The sequence below is a fragment of the Triturus cristatus genome, chromosome 1_2, assembly GCF_964204655.1.
Source record: "Triturus cristatus chromosome 1_2, aTriCri1.1, whole genome shotgun sequence".
NCBI classification, from domain to species: domain Eukaryota; kingdom Metazoa; phylum Chordata; class Amphibia; order Caudata; family Salamandridae; genus Triturus; species Triturus cristatus.
This window is the reverse complement of record NC_140580.1, coordinates 362,278,863-362,297,198: the sequence shown is the minus strand read 5'-3', so window position 1 is coordinate 362,297,198 and position 18,336 is coordinate 362,278,863. Positions and strand designations below refer to the sequence as shown.

Here is an 18,336-nt window from a genome sequence, read left to right as displayed (position 1 = left end):
ACCGCGGTGGGGTATGTAAGGTTATCCAATCTAGTTGTTGCATTTTCATACCAGACAACGCTCCAACAGTTTATCAAGCCATCTCCAAACTACATAAAATATCTGAGTCCATACACGTGGATAAAGGAGATTGGTCACTGGTGGGGTGGTTCTGGGAACTGATATCTGCCTGGGGTTGGAAAGTTCTGATGGTCATTGGAATGATCTTAGCCATCTTTTTCCTGTTCTGTTTGTGCATACAGTGTGCTCCTGCGATATGTGGCCTCTGTGCTACATTATGTGTAAGGAAACCTGTATTGAGGGACGAGCTAAGTAATAGGATGATGCTACAGCAACATCTCCATGACTTTGTGAATATTGACCTAGACTCAGATTGAAATGAGTATAGTTATTGCCTATGTAAGGGCAAAAGGAGGGTCTGTCGTACTTTAGAATTTGGGACCGCGTAGGAGGCAGGGCCCTACCCCTGTCTATCCCGGTATTAGTGAACCGCGAATGGTTAATGCGGCATGTACAAGTGCTTTGTGTAACGTTTTAGCTATGAATGCACTGTGTATACGTTATTATACATCACTACGTGGGTTCCATGTCAGAGCGGTGGCCATCTTATGGTTGCCCTCACATAGGCTACATATCATGAAGCAAATACGGGCCTTTTAGAGCACATGTGCCTTCCTTTGACTTCTCTGTGACCTGGGCAGCTTGGCTCCGCTGCCCCAGGTCAGTCCGGTCTCACGAGCTCCCCGTCCTCTGGCCACCTGTGATTAGCATCAGGGCTTGACACACCATAAAGTCTTTTCATCCTACACAAGCCTCCAGCTAATCTCTTTCGCACCTGACTATTCCTGCTTTATGGCTTGTTTTCCAAACAGGAGATGCTCATGTTTATTGGGGCCTATCGATATCTGATGTGGGATCTGAGCCTTGCTGGGTAAATAATTGCGGGCTGGCTTAACTGGAATGTGGGATGGTCATCATGACTCTGCCTTTTCGTTTGTAATGCATACCTTTATATGGCCATATCGTAAACCAATGAATGTATGCCTGAAGCAGGATATTCTGTATTTAAGGAGAAGCCCGTTTCTGTGATTTTTAGCAGTCTCCTGAGAACATACACGCTGTTGTACTTCTAGGATACCTGTAATTGGTCTGCAGCCAATAAATTGATCTTTGACTTCACCCAGAAGACTCTGTGTTTCTGTAGGTCTGAAACAGGAAGAACCCGAAGTCATAGGGTGTGTTCCCCTGCACGGCTGGGCTTAAAATTCCCAGTACTTCACACCTCTGGAAAGGGTGAGGATATTTGAGTACTTGGGTATCACACTATCAGAACACTGAGTGGGAATCCCAACTGGCCATGGCAAGACTCAAGTTAACACAGACGGTGGGGGGATTATGAAATTGTACAGAACCTCCACGTTCAAGCCAGTAGCCCCCGTTGTTGAAATATATAAAGCCCAAGCAAGGGGGGCCACCCTATATGAGGCTGAACTGTGGGGGCACTGTTCTTCCTCTAATCTCATGAAAACAGAGAACAACTTCATGAGGCAGTTACTGGGTCTTCCTTGTAGCACCCCCCTAGTTCCCCTCCGTATGGACCTGGGCATGAGGCCCATTGATGAAGAGATTGCCCTCAGGCCCATTACATTCTGGCGTAGGGTATGGGTGACACCGGAATTGTCCTGCTATAGAGCCGAGCGCAGGGAGATCCTTTCTATTCCAATTAATAAGAAAATACCGTGGGTTTCCCACATAAGGGATCTCTCTGTTAGGCTAGAAAGCCAGGACCTCTGGAAAACGCCCGAATCATCGTGCCATTAATATCCAGGCTAGATCTTGTGCAGCATTATAGGCAATTAAACCTATCATCTTTCCAGGAAAGTACTACTGCCGGTCGGATGACAGCAGAGTTCCTTCGATGCCTCTGGCTCTACGCAGCACGTCCAATTTGTTTTTGTTTAGGAAGAGCCTTAAGACCTGGCTTTTTAATCTCTAGGTCTTCTACTTGTTCCTTTTTTGTCTGTGCTGTTTCCTTGTAGTTATGTTACTTTCGACGAGCTGTATGCGCAAAAGCGCCGGGACACTCTATCGGAGTAGCCGAGCGCTATATAAATGCTTTGTAACATAACATAACATAACATAACAAGTAAAGGCTGTATATAGAAAAGAATCCTTCCTGGATGTGATTTACCCCCCTCTGGCCAGGAAATTGTATATGCAATTTAGACTGGGGAACCTCCCACTAATAAATTTTACCAGCAGATGGGCCACAGAAAACAAGGAAGATTGTCCTGCGTGTAACTACAGGGTAGAGTCTGAAATCCACGTATTGTTCTTCTGCCCTGCATACCACCTGCCACGCAAACATTGGTTAATTCAAATATGTAGAAATCTAGGGTTCAGGCGCTGCCTAGAGGCCTATCGAATACTAAAATATGATATCCACCCCAATCGTATTTGCTGTATCGCGCTTTTTAAATAGCATGTGGCATAGGCGGAGGGGCATTCTAAAGTGACATTGTGGGTTGTACCATGAAATGTTATTTTAATAGGCCATATGTGGGTCTAGACAACAGGGAACTTCGTCCCAGTTTTCTGTTTCATCTACTGTTTATTTATATTGATAATTTTAGCTTGTAATCAACTACACGAGATACAAGATAATGGAATGATGCTATTTTATATCTGTAATGATTGTAGATACATGATTTTGTTATGTTATGTTATGTTATGTTATGAAGAATTTATAGAGCACACGTACACCAAAAGGTTTCATGGCGCTAATTGAGTCAAGAGACACGGCGGGAAGGTTAGTTGTGTGAAAGTGCAAACAGCTGTGTTTTCTGAAGCCCATAAGGTTATCCTGTGTTCTGATGTCCAGGGGTAGCGAGTTCCAGAAGCAGGGTGCAAGGTAAGAGAATTTAAGCCCCCCTTGGCGTTTGAGTTTGATGGTCGGAGTGGCGAGCAGCCTGAGGTTGCCAGACCCTAGGTTGCGACTTGGGGTGTATTTCACAATACATCTGCTGAGAAATTTGGGGCTCCTACAGTGCAAGGCTTTAAAGAGTAGGCACCCGGTTTTAAAAGCCACCCGCTGTGCGACTGGGAGCCAGTGTAATTTAGCCAGCAGAGGCCTGGCGGAGTGCCATTTGGGTTGCTTGAAAATTAGTCTGGCTGCCTGGTTCTGTACCATTTGAAGGCATTTAAGCAGAAACGTGGACAGGCTAAAGTAGATGGAGTTGGAAAAGTCAAGGCGCGAAAGCACTAGAGCTATGACTGCCTGAATAAGGGCCGAGGGGGTGAGTAGGTGAGCAATTTTCCTGATTTTCCTCGGCTGGAAGACGCATGAAGAAACCACCGACCCTACCTGGCCTCTAAGCGAGAGATCGGAGTTCAGTATCACTCCAAGGCTCTTCACTGAAGAGGAAGGAGTGGGGGGTGGTCCGAGAACAGTAGGCCAGAAATGGGGGCCCCACATGGTTGCGCTGGTTCCTGGCAAAATTAGTTCGGTTTTGCCGGGATTAAGTTTAAGATGGTTAGAGTTCATCCAGCGCTGGATGTGGAGCATGGTAGCTTGAAATTCGGAGGCTGAGTTTGGTCCGTTAAGCGTGAAGACGAGTTGAAGATCGTCTGCGTAGTTGAATGTTGTGACCTTCATATGTTTTAGGGAACTGATGAGGGGTCTGAGGTAAAGATTAAATAAAAGGGGGGAGAGGGACGATCCCTGAGGAACCCCGCAGGGAGAGTTCATCCTGGGTGCGGTGAAGGGGCCGAGACGAACTGCCTGCGTTCTGCCTTCAAGGATCCAATTGAATGCAGAGCCTTGTATGCCTGCCTGTTCGACACGGGACAGGAGAGTGTGATGGTCCACCGTGTCGAACGCTGCCGACAAATCAAGGAGAATGAGGGCCTGATGGATGCCATTATCTGCATTGGATCCTAGAGTGTCTAAAACGACAAGGATGACCGTTTCGGTAGAGTGTGCTGGGCAAAATCCGGCTTGGTTAGGTTCCAGGTGATCGGATTGCTCGATGAAATTTGATAGAGACTTGGTGACATGGGCCTCAAGAATCTTTGCTAGGAAAGGAAGTAAAGATATGGGGCGATAGTTAGAGTGGTTGAGGGTGTCAGCCCCAGGTTTTTTTAATAATGGTACCACTATTGCCTTCTTAAAAGCAGAGGGGACCCTGCCTTGAGAAAGGGATTCATTTAAGAATGGGAGCACACAGTGAGGGAGATGGGACATAACCTCTTTTAGGATGTGTGGGGGACAGTAGTCGTTAGGGGAGCCGGATTTAACTCGAGCCAGTAGTGCTGATAAAGTCTGAGGGCATAAAGCAGGGAGACGGTCCAGGGTACAAGGGCTAGTTGTGGCAGAATCCATGTTGTCAGGGCAGCATTGAGCAGGAATGCTGGCTTTTATGTTGGAAATTTTGTCCAAGAAGTAGGAATTCAGGGAGTTGCAGAGCTCCTGAATAGGTGGCTGAGCAGGGTGAATTCGATCTGAGTTACATAAATCATTAATTATGGAAAAGATCTCTTTAGATTTGTTTTGAGCGTTGAGGATTTTGGCAGAGAAATATGCGGCTTTCGCTTCCCGAATAGCATTTTTATAATAATGAGGGCTGAAGAAAACTGGAGTTTGTCCTCTGGACTGTAGTGTAGTCTCCATTTCCTTTCTTTCTGCCGTAGATCGAGTTTTTGTTTTTTGAGCTCCGCAGAAAACCTCTTGTGAGCGTCAGTGTGACGGGAGCGAGTGAATTTGGTGAGAGGAGCATGAGAGTCACAGGCCATGAGTAGCCAATCAGATATTGCAGAGTCCATGACCTCAACATCTGGATTGAAAGGGGGCATGGACCTAGCTAAGAAGTCAATGAAGCTGGGTTTGTCAATGGAGCTCCATCTCCTGGATAGGCCGCTGCCTTTGGGGGGCATGTACCGGTTAATAATAGTGGTGATCGCAAAGTTGATGAGGTGATGATCAGACCAGATACAAGGTGAGACCGTGAGCGCCGAAAGAGTGAGATTAGCGGACCAGATTTGGTCTAGGATGTGTCCTTTAGCATGAGTAGGTGTGGAGACGTGTTGGATAAGATTCAAGCTAGCAAGAAGTTCTGACAGTTCCGCGGCATGGGGGCCGCCCCAGGCGTCATTGAACCAATAATACTTGCGTGATTGGTGAGCAGATTTGTCATTTGTTCACTGAGTGCTAAAGGGAAAGTGGGCATGGCAGAGGGAGGGCGATACAATAATACCAAAACAATAGAGCCAGTGGTGGCCTCAAGTTTAATCACTAGGTTCTCCACCTCTGGGAGGATCAGAGGGGTGAGGGCAGTGAAAACGTGATCTTTATGAATAATGGCGGCGACTCCACCACCACTTTTACCCGTAGGTCGATTGGCTGCTAATATATAGTATTCCGAGGGGAGAGCTGCTAAGATGTCGGGAGCGGAATCCTGAGTGAGCCATGTTTCCGTAACCAGGAGTAAGTCTGGTTTTTCAAGACTAAGTAGCACAAAGATGTCCAATTGGTGTTTGACCAATGAGCGAGTGTTAAGGTAAAGTATGCTCAGAGAGGTCTGCCTGATGATTTTGGGTGGGTAAGTGATGGAGGGTGAAGGGCTACAGGCAGGGGGGGAGACATGGTGGGGGGGCTGAACATATAGGCTAACCTCCCTCAGACGATTGAAACACGAATGAGTGAGGGATGAGCCGCAGTTGGCTAGCGAGCGCAATAGTTTTGAGGGATACATAATGATTTGAAGAGAGTTATTGGCCCCTGGGCCCGTGCGGGCGCGGACGGGCGCAGACGGGCTTGCCTTCGGCGCGTCCGCTGCGCTCCCGCGCTGCTGTGAGCATTTAATGCTAAGCCCCGCCCTTTAGCTCCTCCTCCTTGCGGCCGATAGGCTGGGGGCCTGGGGAGGGGAGTGAGAGGAAGAGACGGCGAGAGTGAGGAGGCAAGTGCCGAGAATTTTTAAAAAAGCAGTTTCTAAAGATTTCTGAGTAAGTATCAGCTTCGTTTCTTTTAAAATACAGTTTTAAGCACACAGAGCAAAGCACAAACACAAGCGGCTATCCGCGCGTTCTGGGCAACAATTCCCCGTTCCCGCAAGCCTTAAATGCTAAGCCCCGCCCTTTAGCTCCTCCTCCTTGCGGCCGATAGGCTGGGGGCCTGGGGAGGGGAGTGAGAGGAAGAGACAGCGAGCGTGAGGAGGCAAGTGCCGAGAATTTTAAAAAAAGCAGTTTCTCAAACATTTCTGAGTAAGTATCAGCTTTGTTTCTTTTAAAATACAGTTTTAAGCACACAGAGCAAAGCACAAACACAAGCGGCTATCCGCATTCGCTTTTTAACTTTCTTAATGCCGGTTGTGATTTTTGTAATGATGTACTTTTATGGTCCTAGTGGCCGAAATAAAGTTACTGACTGACTGACTGACATAATCAAGCCCTCAGTTCTATGCCTAAGTGTGATGGTGGATTGGTGTCAGTTCCAATAGGTGGTCTTCTTCAAACAAACTATTAAGTTAGCACGTTGCAAGTTTATTCATGAGGATATAAGAAAAGTTTGACAATGGGGGGAAGTTAGCAGAGACGCTGTTTTACGCAGGGGGTGTTTCAGTAGATTAGTCAAAAATATCTTTTTGTGTCTTTATCAAAGGGGTCCTTCTTGGAAGATTTTGTTGAGGACGACGATAAAGTTGAAGCTAAAGCATTAGCATTTGTGAACCGCTAGAACTAGACACAAATAAAGCTGCTACCTAGTTTTTACCATTATATCTCTGCTGATGCCTGGGAGAGAGGACAAATTGATACTTATGCCAGAAATGTAACAGAAATCCACAGCAAAAAACATAAATCTTGCATCCAAATCACAGGTTAGAGTTTAGTTTGACAAACAGTCAAAGAGGGAAAAATAAGTAAGCACCTTTGTGTGCAGTGAAGGCACTAGTAAATAGCAATAATAATGAAACAGGAGAGGGAGAGACCAAATCAAGGGAGAGACCAAATCAAAGGATAAACAGGAGGCAAAGAACTAAAAAAGCAAACAGTAAAATGTGTTCTTTGTGAAAGAGAAAATACTTTGAATTATGTCAAACAATTTGCTCTTGACATCCTCAAAGATGACAGAGATTGCAATTGCAGACTATATTGGAGATACGTGCAAATAGTGTACATTAGAACTACGATTTGACTGTCTGCTAGTGTTTAAAATAGTCAGAGATAAGCAAATGTATCCAAATCAACAACAATATTAACTGAGAATCATTTTGTTCCAGCTGAAGTCACAAGACAAATGGATGTGACACAGTAGGAGATGAAATTTGGCAGGGCTACAATAGATGAGCAATTTTTTTTGTGCTGCGACTTTGTTCCTTGTTGGCCGTATAAAAGCTTTACTTTCAGATAGTTCTATAGTGTTTTGTGAACAATGAAGACAAGCAGTTCAATTGTATCTGGTTGTGATGTAATTTTTCAGTCTATTCAATGAAGAAAATTTATCTGGGATAAGTTAAGAAAAGGCAACAAAGACTGGGACACTTTTAAATCCTTTCCTGGAAAATTGCTCTGGTCTAAATAGGTTAACAAGTATTTCACTTTTGTCACTTTTTACATAAGCATACACAGGAAGCTAGTCTTTTATAAGAAACTGGAGTCACATTGTAGATCATGGTTACACACATGGCCAGATACGTGATGGATTCATACATAAAATATAAGAAAGCCGACCACATGTGCGAAAAAAAACTGCCTTATAAATGGTAAACATATAAACATAACAGCTGTCACAATACCCAATGGCCATAACATATGGCCAAAAAAACAACAAAATTACCATAAAACAAAAGAGGAAGAATACTATTTTTATGTGAAACATATTATCCTAGAAAAACACAAATATAATATGTATATGCAAGGGCAGCCACAAAAGTCATATGGGGCACCAATAGGCATATTTAGTTGAGGAGATGTTACATTGGGTACAGTACTAAAATATTTTTTTCAGATTTTTATCTGGCATAAAAAACATATCCTAAATACCGTGTACAAAATTATCGCCTGATTGGAGTTGAGAATAGAAAATCTACACCCAGTGGGAAGATGTTTTTGTAAATGACATTTAGGACACAAAATATGTCACTGGATATTTTTGAATATGGAACTCTGACATACAACAGTTTCATAGTGGTTATACTACTGCCTGTAGAACTAGGAGACACGTGACGACTTCTTATGCATACTTTATGACTTGCCAAAATATTTTAAATATTCTATACCTTAGTTGCACTTGGAAACGGGTAAAACCACAACACTAAAATACTAAGGGCACAGTGTATCTTTCGGTTTTCATCTATTTATGCACAGCGCCCCATATTGGAACAACCAGAATTCCACACCTAATCCTAAACTTGAAGTTAGGTAATATCATAATATTGTCAGAATTCCCAAATTTTTTAGTAAACCTTCTAAACAAAACATTCACCGATGTGAATTATGACTTGGAATTTATGTCCATAAAAGTGATGTTTTTTGAGAACGTAGACTCTAAGTAGAATACTCAAACTAACCTGTAGAGTGACATTAAACACTTGTCCCACTTAATAATTCTCAGTAATTAAAACATTTGATCAACGTGACATCTAACCCAGATCCTTATTTATCACAGTTAAGCACTTCACTAACCGAACAAAAATAGCCAACTTCTTTTCCTCAAGTGTAGGCAATGGACATGTTTACTAAAGTTCTCCCATCTATATCCCTATTTCCCAACACTCTAGTCACACATCACACATATATTTCAACCTCTTGACCTACCAACTCTTTGAATCTATCAAGCAGTCTTACCATACCAACATGATTAAATCAGCTGTTTATGATATGTTAGTCTGTACCACAGGACTGTCAAACCATTTACCATCAATGAATACTCTGATTACCGCTAAACTCTGGACAGTTTATGCCCATTCTTGACACACTATTTAAGCTCATCTTCCTTAAAATAAAAAGTGGAGCAAAGCTGTAGCCATCAAGCTGCAACCCGAAACAATGGAACAAAACTACTGAAACTCCAATAATCCAGCCTCAAGCCAAATGTATAACTGAGACATCAATGCTAGACGTTTAAGTAATGCCTTGCAGATTCCGAATGATGCTCATACCTTCCTGGTAATTGTGATTACCCTCTCAGCAGCCTCTGTTATATCTGATGAGAAAGGACCTTCTTCACACACAATGTACACAGTTGGGTTATATCCACTACTTGCACAGCGCTAATGAAGGTGACCTCAGTGAGGGAGGGGAAAGATTCTAGTGATAAAAACCAACATTTATATCCGCAACATTACACACTTATTGAATTTGAAAGCCATTTGGCTCTGGATTGCTTCGTAAACATGCAAGAAAATAGAGCACAAGCATGCACCAGATGACTGTTGCCCAAACACAAGACACAGATGTTATATGGGTCAGCTCCAACAAGTGACCACTGACAGAAGGTACATGGCAGAACGTCAGAGCCTTGACACATAAACAACGCGGTCTAAAGGGTGCAGAAAAAAGAATAGTAAAAGGATATATCTAAAAAAAGACCCAAGAAGAGAGGCCAGGCCTCTGTAAAAAAAATCTCTAAAAGCAAGAAGCAAATACCAGTCCTTACCATTTAGCAAACATGGGGATTAAAAAAACAAAACATACAAGCAGAAATTGGTTGTGGCGCTTATGACATCCACATGCATACATAGCCGAGCCGCAAACCATTTTTGAACAGCTACAAGTTGTTTCTGGTTCCACCACTAGGTGACAGGAAAGGATCAGGAAATAATACTAAATAAATGGGTTTCGTGACAGGATGGGTAATGTTTGCATCAACTACTCTCATTTTGGCATTCTGACATTTGTTTAAGGCTTTTTGAGGACAAGCAAGAGGCCCAGAAAACCTGTGTCAGAACTGTCTGAAGACTAAACATGATTACATTGTTATAGAAGGGTAAATCACTGTATTGGCAACTTGTAGCAAAAAGATTCATGTTGAAAGTAAACCCTGTCACATTTATGAGTCTAAAAGAGACTGGGACATATTAATTGATGAAAAAGAGCAGCTTCTTTAATTCTCGAATGCATCTTCTGTGTGTCATTTTTGGTTTTGCTACAAAGTCTGAGGTCAAGATACCTTGAACATTGATATCTATGGGGAAACAAAATTCAAGATCCTGGCAGTCTTTCACAAACATCTTAAAACATAGTTCATCCAGTGAGAAAGTCAGAGGTCCTTAGGCCCCAGAATATAATTTAGGGTTTAAAGAGTTCAAAACATGCCTTTGCTTTCTCACTTACACACACATCTGATTGAGTGTGTTTTAATATTTGGCTTAACAAGTCCATAGTTGTTTGTGCAAGGCCTATGTTTATGACGCTACTGATTTACTGTTCTTAACATGAGTATGTGGCATTTCATCGCAGGCGATAAATAGTGGTATAGTTAATCAATACATTTTTACATAACACTGACAACATTTCCAAGTCTCTCATCAGATTAATAGGAACTTTCTTACTTTTCGCTGGGCGTGCCTATTTTTATTTCACCATCAACACTTTTCCAATATTTCTAAGATGAATAGGGAAACCCTGCACCATTCCACTCATACTCGCTTAGTTCCTCTCTCCTTTGGTCAATTCTTACCTGCAGGAGAAGCTTGTAAATTTGCACCTGCAATTCTCTTATCTCATTCTCATTATTGCTGAATTCTCTTCTTCGTGCAGCAAACACATCTTCATTGAGAGGACCCCTGTAACAGAGCAATAGAACACAGTCTTAGATGGGGCACCAAATTAGAGGAACAAGTTAGCCAAATAGGATCAGTTGTTCATATACTAATAAATCAATTTGTGAAATCAGGGAAGACCAAAGATGTACCATTTTATAACAAAGAAGAAGCAGAAACAAGACAAAACAAAACTCTAAACATTGAAGCGCAGTACTAAATCAAATGCTAAGCCTCAATTATCTCTACATAAATGAGAAAAGTCTATTAAAAACAGCATTTAAAAAAAAAAAACTCCCTCGTCACATCTGCCTGCTTGGAGACATTTATTTTTAATTTTTGAGGTCCCCAAGATATATCTAACTTTGATCTATACTGTCATTCTTTGCCATACTGATTAATATGGGTAGGGAGGGCTTTTGCTGTAACCGGCTTGATAGGGGAGAGCATACACACTAGAGGATGTTTTCTCATTCTTGAAGCTTTGTGTGCATTTTATATCAGAGTTCCCCATTGCATTGCATAGAATATCTGTGCATGTATGTGTCTCAGAGAGAGAGCTAACTTGAACTTCTGAATAATTTACACTTGAGTAAGTTTACTACGTTTTACTTAGTTACAAAATCCAAGTGTAAGTTAGAACGAAAACTACCAGTAGCAATTCCAGTACCACACATGTCCAACAACTGGTACTACTACACCCTACGATAGATAATAGGAGGCCAATAGGAAAAAAAAATTAAATGAAATTATTACAAATAGGCAAGCATGTTTTAAAAAACTATTGTGAATTTAAAATGTAATGTAATAATATTTGTTTTACAACATAACTAAATTCTTTTAAATTCATTCTATGCATCACTAAAAATATTATTGATGTATAATTAAAAAGATATTCCTTTAGGATGGAATTTAAGTTGCAAGTTAAACTTCAAAAAATGAATTTTAATTTAATTAATTATATTCCAATTCGTTAAAGATTAATTAAAAAAATAAGTTAATAGTGCTGACACCTTTCTTATTGTGTTCTACATTTAAAATAAATATATAACATTAATTTGAATTATTACTTAATCTGATAATATATATATTTTTGTGGTAAGTGAATGTATTCATTTTTACCTATACTTTAACATGCGGACATCAAAATCTCTAATTCACGAGATAAATACTAGCTTAATCTTTGGCCACTTCACTTACTTGCTCACTGAACTTTAAATCTCTCCCTCAAAATGGTGCTACCTTAAATGCATCCTCACAGCCCAGCACTTCTCACTCAACCGTAACTCCTAGTCCAGTCATATGCTCATTTTTTGCATACAATGTCACATTTCATAATTTGCAGGAGCACATATTACACTAATTTGTATTGTTAAACATTGTTGTCCATGTACATGTGGATGACCTTCTACATGAAAATGACTCACCCAATTTGCCCAAGGTCAAGAGGAAGCAAGGGAAATTTAAAAAAAGCAGATAAACACGGGTGACTGGGGACACTGACAGCAGTTCCAAAACTCTGCCCACTCTTGCTCCACCTATTGCTGCCTCACTACTCAATTTACCTGACCTATCTTTCTCTACCTCCCTCTCTATTTTGCTTGGATCTCTAGATCACCACTTGCACACTTTACCTTGTATATTTTTATACTTCTCTGACGGTCTCACTGATCGACCTGTCTAGCTCTACCATTCTGTTTCCAGTTCTAAGTATCTTATCTTTCTACCTTACATCTCTTGCTACATAGCCCCTCTTTTTACCCTTCAACTCCATATTTCCTTCTCTATAGCTCTCTCTACAGCTGTACTTCTACATCTCCACTTCAAACCTTACCTATCTCTCTACATCATTTTCCTTACCAATATTTTCCTTTCTGCTACCTCATCTTACTCACTTAAACATACAATTCTCTATAATTCACCTACCAAGTGTTTTACAATTACTATACTGGTCTTGTGGGTGGTGGTAGTGTGATTTCCACACCCAAAACTCTGCATAAGGGCAAGAGTGGGCTTTAAAAAGAACACATAGCTGCTAGAAAGAGCCTCATAGTTGTGCTACTTTAGTGGAGGAATAACGTTCCCATCTCAACTGTTGGCTGGGAAATTACAGAGGTGGTTCATTAAAGGGATAGCTCCCCTGCCTTATCTAAGAATGTATTGCAAAAATTACCCCAGACCTGCCCAAGGCAGTATACCCTGACTTTCCTCCACTCTGCCTTGCCCATTAGTGTTGGTAAGGGGGTTCCATTGATTAAACTGCTCCCTATTGTCCATGAGCAAAAGGTAGAGTGTACCTTCCTTGTCGATGACAACAAGAAGAGGTGGGAAGGAGAGGTGTAAAACAATCTGAGGGAGCTCCAACCCTTGCCCACTCTTTTATTGTCTGCAAAATGATCCAGGCTACAGAGGAGATGGCCAGGCGATAGCATTCCCAGCGCTGAGTATAATTGTAAACATAGCACTTGGTCAGCTCTCCCTTTTTTTGCTTTATACTCAATTTGTAATAGAGAGTGGAACAGAGATGTTGTGGCAATGTGTTGAAAAGTATTGACAAATGTACACAAAGTGAAGGGATAGGTCACATGAGTCTCAGAGATCTGTGTTAAACTGTGAAGAGAAAGCTGAGATCTTTCAAAGCTGTCTTAGTGCTCCGTAAACAATTGTGATAAGAGCACTAGGACAGTACACTCTTGACTATTCTGTGAACAGACTACTGGGAATACTGAGAACTCATCTGTTTCTCTGCAGCTAGAAGTATCTCACAATTTGTTTTCTACTGTTAACATTTTTTAAGTATCCTCCTTGTCCTTTGGCAAAGCGGCAAGAGGTGCTAGTAATTACCATCAAACCCCTCCCAGATCCTCCCGACTAGGGCAAGGAGGACGGGAGTAAACACTCATTTCCTCATTCATTATTATCACACCTGAAAACCTATTTGCATCCTCCCCCCACCCCCAAATTAAGCCCAACCCCTCATTGATCTGAATGAGACTTGACTTAGCAACAAAAAATGGAACTTGCTGAATTACTGCCTAAATTCCTGTGGAATTCCATGCACATTCATTAAACTACAACAAGGAAGCACCAATTCATGCCACAGCTATTAGCACATTTACGTTTTTTAACCCCACAACATAACTGTGCCCCCACTTTGACAAATGTGCATTAATTAAAAAACAAAGATTAAGCTAAACATACCAAGCATTCGCCAAATTATGTGCTAATTGAGCAAACAGTGCTACAGTTATAGCCGAATCAAAAAGCATCCGTCATCAGTTAAAAATATCTCAAAATCGTAACTCTTCGATGCTCGCCCACGCATTTTTCATGAGCTGATATCTTTAAAAAACTGACCAGAATTTCACCAAGCCAAGCAAAGCAAAACAAAGGCACTCCTCTAAATTTCATGCCAAGTTTGAAGCAACTGAAGTTAAAATGGCAAATACATCTTTATTGACAACACACGCTTTTACATTTTTTCCCCAGCAAAGATATGCACGGAATTTGGCAGGCCAGGTCTTGGTGAGTTTTGCCAGAGGCCTGAAAAATTTCATAGAGTCCTAAAGCAATGGCAAAGTTATTATTAATTCAAAAATAAAATAGCAGTTAAAGTAAAGTTATATTAAGAACTCAAACTTTTATAGCATATGTTTTAAAAAGCCTAATTTCAGTGAAATAAACAGTTACAGTGAAGTTATTGGTACACCACATATAAAATGTTATAACTTACATTTTTTAAATGTATTGAATAAACAGTTACAGTGTAGTTATGAACATGATAACACACATGTTATTATAACTTGCATTAAAAAAACGCACATATTCACTCAAAACCCACAGTAAAAGTGAAATTGCAGTTACAAACAAAATGATAAAACAACTGAAATCCATTAGTTATGGTTAGAAAAGCTGACAAGTCCTCATGCTCCGTCATGCACTGCTCCCACATGACATTATTGATGACATATTAAATGATATCACTGATGGGTTCGCAAATAACGTCATTGATGACATCAGTGATTGATTTCTGAATTGAAGTTACATCCTCTTTAGTATGAATAAAATATGTTTAGTCATAAACTGTTTTGGAAGTATTTTTTTACAGTGTTTTTTTAAGTACCGGATATATTTGTATCTGATATGTATATTGTTTTGTAATATTATGATGGGTTTCTTGCTCAATAACATGAATTGTATGTCTATAAGAACAAGTTACCTTCTGTAACACTCTTTCTGAGGAATACTCAGGACTCATTACATTTCAATCTACCCAGGCAGCAGACTGGATCTGGAAATTTTTGTCTGCCATAGCTCCGCACATGGGCAGGTTGCGCCTTCAAACTCCGTGGCAGCTCTATCCCTCCACCGGAAATGGTAACACAAAATTGCATGTAGGTGCCATCTTGTGCAAGAATGTCAGTTTTACAAGACCACATCCACGCCCTCAGACATGGAACGACTGATACAATTAGAGTCAGACAGCGTATGCATGCTAAATTGAGATATTACGATCGTTTAGAAGTCCAATACAATAAACATGGAGTAGGGGTGGGTGGTGAAGAATATATGGTTGAATACAGTACTCACCAGAAAGAGTCTTACAGAAGGTAAGTAACTTGTTATACTAAGGGATTCTTCTACCTGCTTATTCTTCACCCTTTCCATCAATGCAAAGCAGTACTGTTCAAATGGTGGTGGGCCTGAGGCATGGACTTTAGACTAGGAACTCGCAAAGGACAGACTTGGCAAAAGGGCCCTCCCTAAAGACCAGAGAGATGATAAAGTAGTGCCTAATGAACGTATAGATGGAACCCCATACAACAGCACTGCAGGAACCCCTCTAGCCAGTGGTGTTGCAACAGCAATCGTCTTTATGGAAGGAAAATAAAGGACTCTGGAGGCTGCTTCTTGGCCAAAGTGTAAGAGAGCTTGATACAAAGGACAATCTACCAAGATAAGGGCCTCCTCTGAACAACCCTACCTTTCTTTTCAACAGCAAACCAAGGAAAAAAGTGGTGGTTCTTCACACAGTGCTCCTTAGTCATTTCCACATAGAAACTAAGGGCCCCCTTAGAACTCAACTTGTGAAGTGTGTCCTCCTTCTAACAGAGATGTGGAGGAGAAAAAAACGAGGAGCATGATGGACTACCCCACATGGAATGGTGACACTGCTTTCACAAGAAAGGAGGCCTTGGTCCTCAGTACCAACTTGTAATGAAAGAAAGTATTATATGATGGATGTACAAATAGTGCTTGCAGTTCACTGATGGGACACTCCAAAGGAATCACAATCAGGAAGGTGGTCTTAAGAGCCAAGCAATTCAGGGTAAAACTGCGCATAGGCCCAAGAAGTAAGAACCAAATTAAGGTCCCTTAGCAGTATAATAATGAGAGCAGGTGGAAACAAATGTTTAACCATTTTAAAGAAAAGCATCAAAATGAATGACTTGAACAAAAAAGGCTGAGCAGGCAAATAGAGAAAGGCCAAACAGGTTGACAAGTAATGTTTAAAAGTGATTACAGCAAACTATTGTATGGGTAGGGACAAAACAAATAGAAGAACATCAGACAGCTTAGCCTGAAGAGGGACAACCTGGACGTCTTCACACTAGGTCACAAACACATTCCAATTGACTCAAAATATGGTCTTAGAAGACAGGTGCCTAGCAGACAAAATCGCATCCACCACCTTTGATGACCTATCAAAACTAGTCTGTTGCTTCAGCTCAATCTCCATGCATGTATATGTAAACAGTGGAGGTTCAGGTGCAGAACTCTGTCCTGTTGCTGGTACAACTGATTCTCCCGAAGAGGAAATCAAAGAGGAGGTCTAATGTCTGTGTTGAGCAGGTCTGAATACCACACTCTAAGCCCAATCTGGCGTTATTAATATGCGCTGTGAGTGCTCCCTCCTGACCTCTTTCAAAACTCAGGATATCAAAGGTAAGAGGGAGAAATACAAAGAGTGTGTCAAAGTCCCACTGAAGATAGAAGGCATCCCCAGTAAGCTTCAAGTTGGACCTCTAGAGGACTAAAGGCTGATACTGTTTTTGCTACTGCCTAGAACACACATCTACCCAGGAGACACGCTACTTGACAAAAAAGCCTTGAACTAACTCTGGATGCAGAAGCCACTTGTGCAAAGATGGCACCTGTAGTGTGCTTTTCTCCTGATGTTCAGGGATCCCACCGGACGGATTGATAGATGCATGATCCAACAAAGTTTGGTCGCAAACTAGAGGAACATGGAAAAGTGTGGATAAAATGGAAGGGCGTAACCAAAGTAACTGCATGCCAACCAAGCAGTCAAAATCTAATTTAGCCCCCAACCAGTCTCAGGCAACCAATGGAGGGGGGAATAATGTATCCTGGCAGCAGCTGCAGCAAGCAGAGATGACGTAACAAACTAGCATCTGTTGGTGGTCATGGCCTCTGCCAATTCCCCTTCCTTTAGAACAACGAAAAGGCTGGGCAGGCTGTTGGACAGCTGGATGGCTACATCTGGTGACAGGCAAGGCTGGAAGGATAAACTTGGTACTACAGGTACTGCTAGTAGAATTATTAAGCGAGAAAGCGCAATCCCATGGAGTGGGCCATTGTCTGTTTATCATTAAAATGCTTCATGGCAGAGTCCACTTTCACTCTGAATAACCTCGACCCATTGAAATGTATATATATTGATAACAGCTGAAGGTCCCAGGAAAAAGCAAGGCTCACATGCAGACAGCAAACCACTATTCTGGTGCCCATGGCATAGCTGATTCAATCTGCAGCATCCAGACCAGCTGGTGAGAGGAATTTGGCTGTTTCCTAACCAGCATGCACCTACTGTGCAAAGATGTTTTGAAACTCCTCAGGGAGGGCGGGCAAAATATTGCTTGCAGTGTTTCAAAATGCTTGGAAGCTGAAACTCAGGAAGCACATGGCATTCCAGGATTTAAGGATCAAATTGGCAGAAGAAAACACCCTCTTGCCCGGGCTGTCACTGTGCTTAGGTTTTTCTGGCAGGACACATGGAATGGAAGCATTGAGATTCACTTTACTTAGAGGGTCCTTCATGGGTCAGATGTTGTGGGAAAAAGGTGTTGAACAAATGCATGGCTCACTGAGAGTGACTTCCAATGTTTAACATAAGCCACCACAACAGCCTCTGTCAAGGCATTGTTGAAATTAAAATTTCGGTAAGCAAATCTGCCTTTGTTTCCACAGTGGACAACTGTAATTGCAACATTTCTGCTGCACTTTAGATGACCACCTTGAAAGAGGCACACTTCTAAGTGGGTGGCCACAAGGGCTAGTCCAAGTTGGTCTCAGGTGAAATGTCTAAGCCAATAGCATTTTGAAGTTCAAGGTATAAGTCAACTTCTGTAAAGTGAGTGGGAATCAATTTGTCTACCGGTTCATCATACTTATTGTGACGGACATGTTTGAGACTACGGATAGCATCGGTTTCAGAAACTGAAGAATGCCTCCAGTCTCAGAGTGTTAACTGATTCACAAAGGGGAAACTATCCCCTTTCCATTGATAGCATATGTGGCTGTAGGTACACATCCTCTACATAGACTGCAAAGCAGT

General features: G+C 41.7%; 1 protein-coding gene across 3 annotated transcripts in view; it reads right to left on the bottom strand.

Moving 5' to 3' along the window:
- Positions 1-18,336, bottom strand: part of PER3 (period circadian regulator 3) — a 560,237-nt gene that overhangs the window by 218,504 nt on the left and 323,397 nt on the right. For all 3 annotated transcript variants that reach the window (XM_085604511.1, XM_085604529.1, XM_085604520.1), the window contains exon 13: positions 10,676-10,781. In XM_085604511.1, the coding sequence (XP_085460637.1) occupies positions 10,676-10,781 (106 nt within the window). The remainder of the gene's footprint in view (positions 1-10,675; positions 10,782-18,336) is intronic.